The sequence below is a fragment of the Manduca sexta genome, chromosome 19, assembly GCF_014839805.1.
Source record: "Manduca sexta isolate Smith_Timp_Sample1 chromosome 19, JHU_Msex_v1.0, whole genome shotgun sequence".
Classification (NCBI taxonomy): domain Eukaryota; kingdom Metazoa; phylum Arthropoda; class Insecta; order Lepidoptera; family Sphingidae; genus Manduca; species Manduca sexta.
In genome coordinates, this window is record NC_051133.1 from 11486098 (window position 1) to 11496719 (window position 10622).

Genomic DNA, 10622 nt, shown 5'->3' on the forward strand with positions numbered 1-10622 from the left:
TCGAACCGGTAGTTCCTGAGATTAGCCATTACTGCTCCGCTCCTATTGGTCATAGCGTGATGATATATAACTTAGAGCACTCCAAAAACAAAGGGCTATTCAACACAAAAAGTTTTTTTCAGTTCGAACGGGTAGTTCCTGAGATTAGCCATTACTGCTCCGCTCCTATTGGGTATAGCGTGATGATATACTTATAGCATATAGCACTCCACGAACAAAGGGCTATCCAACGCAAAAATAATTTTTCAGTTTTGACTGGTAGTTCCTAAGATTAGCCATTACTGCTCCGCTCCTATTGGGTATAGCGTGATGATATATAGCCTATAGCACTCCACGAACAAAGGGCTATCCAACGCAAAAAGAATTTTTCAGTTTGGACCGGTAGTTCCTGAGATTAGCGCGTTCAAACAAACAAACAAACAAACAAACTCTTCAGCTTTATATAATACTTAGTATAGATAACATTATAAATGTCTATCATTCGGTGTCTAGTAACTACTGTTTACTTAGTACTACATGTGTACAATTTACGTTTGAGTTGGCTATTAAACATTATTTATAAGTGATGAGTTTGAACATCAATTGACGTCATTGATGATTGTCCTAGCTAATTAGCTAGGGCAAGCCAAGGACGTGAAGAGGTGGATCCAGGATTTGAGTTGGGGAGAAGGGTTTTGATGAATCTAGTTAGTTTTTTGCATTGTTGGCTTTATTTAAATTTACACTATGCTCTGGATTTAACTTAACTTTTAGAATAATAGGAAAATTCTTAAATATCATACAAAAAAGTACCAATCTATCAAGCATCACATAATCGCATACACGTCGCAACAGTATCCTCAAAATCAATTTTATAATCATTTACTGTTACCTACTTACGTATAATAAACTATTTCAATCGTAACATATGTCAGTAGGTGTATTGCATTAAAACAAATCACTCGCATAATAAATATAGTTAGTTACACATCACAAATTCTGTACATCCTATATAGGTACTACACTTTCTTTTTAAAATTAACTTTCAACTCCTCGGTGGAAATAAATTTGTTAATTTCATCTTCACTACCAAACTTTATTCTTTCTTCGGCTTTGATACGTTCAATTCGCCTAACGTACCTTTTGCACACCATAATAAACGTACTAACATCTACTTTTGTCACTATCATCTGATATTTGGTATACACATCTAAAATGCTGTTGTAAACATTGGACGGGAAAATAGTTACTAAATCATTGTTATATTTCTTTCTTTTAGAAATATAATCGATATACTCAGACAAGGCGGGATATTTCTCCAAATCTATCACGCACCTAATAAACAGCTTGTATAGAGATAGAATTCTATCAAACTCGAGCGTGTCGGCTGACTCGTAGTTTACCTTAATTTTTTCTTTATCATCGTCGTTGCTGATAACTACTTTCTTAGTAATATTGACCAATTCTGTGTAAAATGACTTATTTTGGTCGATAGTAAAGAAAGGACGGAATGTCTTATCGCAAATTTCATGGGTGCTTTTGCCGGCTGCAGAAGTTTCCAAGTCACCTACGAAATGCATCAGATGCACATAGTCATTCAAATGAACCGTTTCTTCAACTACATCGTCGCGCAAAATTTCTTTGTGGTTCAATTTAAGATAATTCAGCTTGTAGAGATTAAACGGCTTTTCAATTTCACTGACGAGAAAACCATCCGCAGTCTTAAAGATCCTTTCCAACAAATAGTAAACTTTCTCCCTACGTTTCTGTATTCTCTTCAAAATCATCACATGGCTGATTAGTTCTTTACGTCTTTCAATAGATTTTAAATCTAGATTATAGTTAAAGTACTCCAAGATTTCAAGCATACAATGGGCTACGCCATAGAACATCCTTAAACGTTCTTGGTTGAAATTTTGTGCATCATCTTTGAAAATACAAGAAGACAGTTCAACGCAGTACCACAACGCAGTTAGCAGCGATGTGTTAATTTGAGGATCTAATGGCAAAGATGACAGCCCAATTTTGCAGACTGTTAGACTTATTCGTCGCATAGCATACTTTTGGAACTGTGCGACAACATTTTTATCCATCCATTCTTTGTTATCACAGTTCTTCCACAGCACGTAGTAGAACAACCCAACATTGAAGTTAATCTTTTTGGAATCGAAGTACGTCGCCGACAGAATGTAGTCGTTGTATCTATCGAATTCATCTGTGTCTATCAGCACAAGGCCGCCATGAAAGGGTCTTCGTGTTCGCGGTTCAGTGTTAATATTGTTTTCCAAAAAATGTTTGTAAACATTCAAAGTGTAAAAGTAGCCAATAGACTCACTGATGTCTTTATCGTTCATCAAAAACAATGGACACTCCATCGTTGATTTAAATTTACTAAAACTGGCAGGCAAGACTTGACCCGAAGAATTATTTTCATGGAAAATGATTTTGTCCAGCAAATTTAATTTTGAAAGAATTACAACAGGGATTCCTTTGTCGTCGTCCAGAATTATATCGGGGAAAGCTATTTCCTGTTCGGCTGTGAAGTTGACGTCAATGATCGGTTCCTCTTCAACGGACTTGTCAAACTTCGTGTCAAACTTCAACGCGTCAAACGAGAAAGATTTAGTCTCGCTGACGATGTAATTGATCAACGTTGCAATAGATTTCTCAACTTCAACCGTCATCTTACGGACGTCAATAAAGAGACTCCTATACCAATCGGTACGAACAAATTCAAGTAGAAATAAACTTTTGTCCTTTGTTTCTAGGTTAACTTGGTTATGTTTTACGTTCGATTCCGATGTCAACTCCTCAAATAATCGAGCTCGTAGCTTCTTCAGTTTGTCGATCTCGTGCAAAGCACTGGCATCTCGTTTGGATTTAGTGAGGAACTTCAATTTAATGTACGATTTTAAATTATCTTTTTCGGAATCAAAGTTTTTAATATTTATTTTGTCGTAGTCAAACTCAACGGAAATGTCAGTGCTATCATAAAGTTCGTTATTACAATAAACCATACAACGGCTTTTAAAGAAAGACGATGCTACGGAAAGGTCGATTTGCTCCCGATCTTCATTAAACGCATGGAGCACGACAGTTTCGTAATGCATATTCTGGTTAGAACCGATACACTCTCGTGAACTATTATCGTCAATCAAACCATCCGTGATGATGTACAGCAACCTGATTTTGTTATTTTCATTACAGATGTCATAGTTTTCTTTTAGCCAGTCAATAATCGTTTTCGGACATGTACCTTCATAACCACCTATGAGTTGGAGATATGTTGTTCTAGTTATATCTTCGTCAATTTCGTCGCACCGGTCACCCCAGTGTAAGTAAATAACTTTGGATTCTGTCGATTGTTTCTCAGCATTCAATAGTTCTTGCTTAATTTTTCTACATCATTCTTGAATTGTTCAATAGTGTTCACACCGTTATTGTGGTAATACTTGTTGTCGATAGTTGAAAACGAATTATCTTTGGCGTAGATATAGAAGTCGACCATTTTCGCGATGTAAGAACTTATCCGTCTTCAAAGTCAGTCAAATCCTTCTGTTGAAGACTGATTGGCACCGATTCTGCGTTATTTGTGCGTATTTGTATATTGTGCGAGATGCTCAATTTATATTTGTCAATGACTTTCTATTACCAAACTGCAACGCCTAAGCAGGTTCCTAGAACAACAGCAGGGGTTAGAATCGTGGTAAAAAAATTACAAAAATCTAAAAATAACAAGAAGGTCAAAGTTTCATTACTCTTGAGGATCATCTACATCATAATAGTGGCAGCATTTCTGATGCAATTACGATTATTGTTAGATCCTTTGCTGGTAACTTATTATTAATAAAAACCAAGAATAATTGAATACAACATGTCTATAGTGTATATACTGGTTACTAATTTTGAAATCTGTGACGATTTAAAATTGAACTTTGTATACGTTTCCTTATAAGTATTGTTCATGCATTTATCTAGTTTAGCTAGCAATTTTATTAACCGCCGATTACAAAATTAGTTGCCAGTATATACCTACATTATTTTTTTTTCTTTTCAGTGGTTTCTAAAAGGTTATTTTGTATTAGTAATAACAACGTTCAGAGGGTGGATCCATAAACTATCTGTCCGATAACTTATTGGGTCTGCTACGGGTATGCGACCCCGAACTACTCTAGCTACTAGTGTCACAAACCTTATCTTCCGTGACAGTAGTATCCTTGTCCCTTCCATTTCCCTCTTCCTTTCTAATTATCCCTCCTTATATAAATTCCTTTCCTTTCTCCAACCGGCTAAAGGCGGTATAACCTAGCTCAACTAGGCACAGCCAGCCCCCCAGACCGTTGACAGGCAGCAGTATTAACGGTGCGAAGAACTGTGCCTCTGCGATCGCCAACCCGTTTGCCCAGCGTGGCGATTATGGGCATAAACCCTCCAATGATACAGAATCATAGGAAATGGCCCCCAGTTCCCGGTCGCCCTGTTATTCCTGGCCAAGGCGGCGGTCACGGTAACGGCAGGGCAGGGGTGCGAAGAATCCCCGGGCTACGATAGGCCGCCCATCTCAACTGACCCTGGCAACCTACAACGGCAGAAGTCTTCGGCTTGATGAACATCTCGCACAGTTGGAGACGGAGCTAGAGAACATAAGGTGGCATGTCCTAGGGTTGTGTGAAGTCCGTAGAGAGGGAGAGGACTCTATCACCTTAGACTCGGGCCACCTTATATACTACCGCGAAGGCGATAGGATATCCCAGGGTGGCGTAGGCTTTCGTCAATAGAGCCCTCACTAACAACGTTGAAGAAATTTCCAGTGTGTCGACCAGGGTAGCTTATATGGTTCTTCGGTTATCTAAACGATATACCATGAAGATCATACAGGTCTACGCACCGACTTCGACACATTCGGACGACGACGTGGAGGATATGTACGAGGACATATCAAAAGCCTTGCACAATACCACAAAGGCCCATTTCAACGTTGTTATGGGGACTTCAACGCTAAAGTGGGAATCCAAAGTCACGGCGAATCCAGAGTGGGACCACATGGTTATGGATGTCGGAATCACAGAGGACAAATGCTCGTAAACTTTCTTGAGAAAGAGGGCTCTTTTGATGAATTCATTCTTCAAAAAGGGACCCCCAGAGAAAGTGGACGTGGCGAAGTCCGGATACTGTGACAAAGAACGAGATCGACTTCATCATGACGGACAAAAGCACATATTCAGAGATGTCTCAGTGATCAATAGGTTTAATACCGGATCCGATCACCGACTTGTACGAGGCTCTCTGAATATCGATATTAAGCTTGAAAGAAGCCGTCTCATGAAGTCCACGCTCCGACCTAATCCACTCCAAATCATGGCGGGTTCCGAAAAGCTCCAGAGAATGCTCGGAAATAGATTCGCTGCATTGGCACCCTCTGAAGATATTGACGAGATCCTACACAATCTGGTTGATGCGCTTAAGGAGAGGGCATCAAAATCTGTAAAATGCAGCGTAGAGGTAGAAAGTCCAAACTCTCGGATGAGACTCTACGGCTTATGGCAAATAGACGCGAAAGCACCCAAGTTACTTCGTCAGAGAGGTCAGACCTTAACAGGCGCATAGCAAAATGATACGCCGAGACCTTCGGAGCTTCAATACACGCCTCATTGAAGAAGCGATAGAGCGAAACCGAGGGTCTAAGGTATTTGCTCAGCAGCTTAGAAGGAGCCACCTGACGAAGTTAACGACACAAAAGGGCAAAACCGTTTCGTCACAGTCGGAGATTTTTGCCGAGATTGAGGACTTTTATGGTCGATTATACGCTGCACATGCTCCTTATCCACGGCATGTCGACCATGATCCCAGAGCCACCCTGACGCGCTACTACAGCCACGATCTGCCAGAAATCGACCAAGGCGAGATCGTGTTGGCTCTGAGACAACTTAAAAATGGAAAAGCCCCCGGTGAGGACGGAGTTACTTCGGAGCTCCTGCAGGCAGGTGGCCTTCCTGTCATACAGGAGCTACAAAAGCTGTTTAACACCGTTCTACACTGTGGGAGAACTCCAAATGCGTGGAGTAGGAGTCTGGTGGTTCTTTTCTTTAAGAGGGGGATAAAACCCTTCTAAAGAATTATAGGCCCATCTCACTCCTGAGCCACGTCTATAAGTTGTTCTCCAGGGTTATCACGAATCGCCTCGCTAGGAGACTCGACGAGTTTCAGCCCCCGGAGCAGGCTGGGTTTCGCGGAGGATACAGTACCATAGACATACACACAGTGAGGCAGATTATACAGAAATCCGAGGAGTATAATCGGCCCCTGTGTTTGGCATTTGTGGACTATGAGAAGGCCTTCGACTCTGTCGAAACCTGGGCTGTCCTGGAATCCTTACAGCGTTGTCAAGTAGATTATCGCTATGTCGAAGTGCTGAGATGTCTATATGAATCTGCCACTATGTGTGTCCAAGTACAGAACCAGCAGTCGGGACCCATTCAGCTGCGCAGAGGGGTGAGACAGGGGGATGTTATTTCCCCAAAACTGTTCACAAGCGCACTGGAGGATTTGTTCAAGACTCTGGACTGGAAAGGTATGGGCATTAACATAAATGGTGAGTACATCTCGCATTTGCGTTTCGCAGACGACATAGCGATAATGGCAGAAACACTGGAGGAACTACAACAGATGCTAAACAGCCTTGCTTCGGCCTCACAGCGAATAGGTCTAACAATGAATCTGGATAAGACAAAACTTATGATCAATGACCACCTAGATCCAAGACCTATCGTTGTCAATGGCCACCTTCTCGAAGCTGTTTCGGAATACACCTACCTTGGGCAGATTCTGCAATTAGGAAGAAACAGCCTTGAGAGGGAGGTTAAAAGAGAATCCAGCTGGGCTGGGCCGCATTTGGCAAACTGCGTCGGGTTTTCTCGTCACTTCTACCACAATGTCTGAAAACGAAGGTTTTCAACCAGTGCGTCCTACCTGTCATGACCTACGGTGCCGAAACGTGGACGATCACAGTACGGCTGGTCCACCAGCTCAAAGTCGCTCAGCGAGCTATGGAACGTGCTATGCTCGGAGTTTCTCTGAAGGATAAACTTCGTAACGAGGTCTTTGGTCCGAGACTAAACTAAGTAGGAATTACCTAGAACTATTGGTTGATGAAAAAAAAAATACTTTTTTTTGAAAAATCTTTTTCACTTCACCCGCACTCCGCGCTCCGCTAGCCTCTGGCTAATCGGCGAGCGACGCGAAGCGAGCCGCTCACCTAACGCAGTGCGAGCCAGGGTCGTAGCTAGACTTGAATTTAAAGTAGGGCAGCTGTTATTACAAGCAGGGCGGAAATAAAATGTTACTGAATCTGATCTGCTCAATCGATTTTTGATTTCCTTGACTCGTGAAAGTGAGCAAAAAAAAAAAGTTTAATACTTAGGTAATTGTTAAGGTAATATACAGATTGTTACAAAATTCCCATAAATCTCGAAAGAGAATTATTTCACCCATCAATACGAATAACTCTTACTATGGGATAAAAAACCCGCTGCTCCATATATTTTCATTGAATAGTAATGTACAATTTTGTTAATTATTAAGGTAGGCCATTAGTATTTAAAGGTAGGGCATTGCCCCCACAATGCCCCCCCCCCACTAGCTACGGCCCTGGTGCGAGCACGCTGTTTGGTTTGACTTTTGCAGCCGTAGTATCGTAACTTTGTGAAAAAAACTAGTATTTTTTCATTCCAGGACAGCAAAATTAAATTACTGGACACGGGACGACACGCAAAATTCCGGGACAATCCCGGAAATCCCGGCCATCTGGCAACCCTAGTTTCAAGTGATTAGTGAACCTGCTGGCCGCTTACGCATAGCTTCCCTCGCGATATTGTTGTCCCTTTCACACGCAGAGCGACGTCTGTCTAAACTTTTGCAAGTGATGTAAAATACATGCATGCATGCGTGCATGTATATTTGTTTTTGTTGAAACCTATGCGCAAAATATGTGATTATTGTAAATACAAAAATTAGACAACAGTTCTATGTTAGAAGGAAATTAAGTACTTAAGTATGATATTTTACTGATTTTAAAGTGGAACGTGGATACCAAGTACTTAAATCTTAACGAATATAATAACGTTTGTTGATTAAATTGATATGTAATCTAAGTTATTTTTGTAGACAATAAACTGCTATTCTCTTTGATGAATTAGGTAAGTAAGTATTTGTTATCGAAAATAATTTACATTTACAAAGTTATGTTTTGAGCATAAACTAATGTAGGTATCCTTAGTCCGTGATTATAATTTCAAAAGTACTTTCTTACATTATTCTGGTTTCAAATTAATAAGTAAGTATACTTATTATTTTGTCGTTAAGTAATTTGGTTTCGATAGGTATGTATGTGTTATTCTTCCATTCTATGAACGTTTGAAGTCGTATTACCTATGCGTTATAGGTAATTAATAATCATGGATATTTCTGCCTTTAAAATTTCGTCATATTAAATTTTAAAGGCCGAAATATCCATGATTATTAATTATTTTTACGTTTTTCTTTCAACTGCGAGAACTAATCACTAACTAGACGTGAATTTAAATTCTTTACTTGCCAATACTTGTTTAGTTACCCAGATTAAAGCCGAAACAAAATGTATGAAAATGGACCTTGAGCTACCACCTTAAACTAATCTATTATACTGTGATCACTGTGATATGTTAACTTTGCCAAAAATTTGTTGCGTCGGGTTCCTTTTTGAAAAATTTCACCCTTCGCCACTGGTACAAACATCAGCTTACAATTTTATTATATTATTTAATAATGTAAAAATATGAAATATGCGTAGTATTTTTAACTAGAAAATTATCCTTTGAACATGTATTACTTAGTCTGGCCATAAATACTGTTACACTTAATTATAAAAAAATATTACATTTGAATTTCGAATCTGTCATTTTTATACGATTGTTCATTGTGTTTTCTCATTTTGGCGCCAATACATTGTAAAATATTTTGCGATATTAAAATGGTGTGGGGTGATAAAGAGAACCGAATCGCTGTGATAGCATTACACAAAGTAGGTATGGAGCCAAATGCAATTTTTAAAACTCTCCATACACTTGGTATTAGTAAAATGTTTGTGTACCGGGCTATTAATAGGTACAATGAGACCTCCTCTGTTTGTGACAGAAAAGATCTGGCCGTCCACGTAGTGTTCGTACGAAAAAGGTGGTCAAAGCAGTAAGGGAAAGAATTCGAAGAAATCCTGTCCGAAAGCAAAAGATTTTATCTCGGGAAATGAAGATAGCACCTAGAACCATGTCGCGTATTTTAAAAGATGACTTAGGACTTGCAGCCTATAAGAGACGCACTGGCCATTTCTTAACTGATAATTTAAAGAAGAATAGGGTGGTAAAATCGAAACAACTACTGAAGCGGTACGCAAAGGGAGGTCACAGAAAAATTTTGTTTACGGATGAGAAAATATTTACAATTGAGCAACATTTTAACAAACAAAATGACCGTATTTATGCTCAAAGCTCTAAGGAAGCTTCCCAATTAGTCGACAGAGTGCAACGTGGACATTATCCGACTTCAGTGATGGTTTGGTGGGGTGTTAGCTATGAAGGAGTGACTGAGCCATATTTTTGTGAAAAAGGTATCAAAACATCGGCACAAGTGTATCAAGATACCATTCTTGAGAAGGTAGTTAAGCCCCTTAACATCACCATGTTCAATAACCAAGTATGGTCCTTCCAGCAAGACTCGGCGCCGGGTCATAAAGCTCGGTCCACGCAGTCTTGGTTGGAATCGAACGTTTCGGACTTCATCAGAGCTGAAGACTGGCCGTCGTCTAGTCCCGATCTTAATCCGCTGGATTATGATTTGTGGTCAGTTTTAGAGAGTACAGCTTGCTCTAAACGCCATGATAATTTGGAGTCCCTAAAACAATCTATACGATTGGAAGTGAAGAATTTTCCCATGGAAAGAGTGCGTGCTTCTATTGATAAATGGCCTCATAGTTTAAAGGACTGTATTGAAGCCAATGGAGACCACTTCGAATAAGCTTTTATATTTTTAATTGTTTTATATTTATGTATTAAACTGACACACTGTAAAAGTAATAAATGTTATTTGCAGTTAACAATTTTCTTTTTTCTTTATTACAATATTTATGGCAAGACTAGGTATATTTATAAAAATCATGATGCCTTACCTACTAATCTTTATCAATCCAACTATAAAGATATAAAAAAACACTTTTGTCACTTTCCAAAATAAAATCGATTATCCACTGTGAGCAGGAAACTTGTTTGTACAATGGTCGATAACTCACTGACTGAACCGAGTGATTCCAATCGGAAGATGCCTACGCTATCCAGATAGGCGTACGCAATGATTCATACACATTGCACATTTTTATTAATATGGTGTAATCGAATATTCTTTGCACCATGTTGCATTATCGGTCGGGTCTCACAGACTTAGTGGCTCTGGTCCACACTGGATGATGAAATCCTTGACCTAATATAAACTACTCTTAAAGACAGAACAGCGAGTGAAAGACAGCTTTATATTCTTATATCCTGTATTTATAATTTATTTTCTTATGACAGTGGTTCATAGCCTTTCGGCAAAATGAAGTAAAGGCGGCCCGCACT

The 10622-nt window shown here is 39.5% G+C and overlaps 1 protein-coding gene across 1 annotated transcript; it reads right to left on the reverse strand.

The window, feature by feature from the left end:
* Window positions 1-422: 422 nt before the first annotated feature.
* Window positions 423-10311, reverse strand: LOC119189820. The gene is made up of 2 exons (XM_037440463.1): window positions 10178-10311; window positions 423-3656 (listed from the first exon to the last, which is right to left on the reverse strand). The coding sequence occupies exon 2, from the start codon at window positions 3087-3089 to the stop codon at window positions 999-1001; it is 2091 nt and encodes a 696-aa protein (XP_037296360.1). The 5' UTR covers window positions 3090-3656; window positions 10178-10311; the 3' UTR covers window positions 423-998.
* Window positions 10312-10622: the final 311 nt, after the last annotated feature.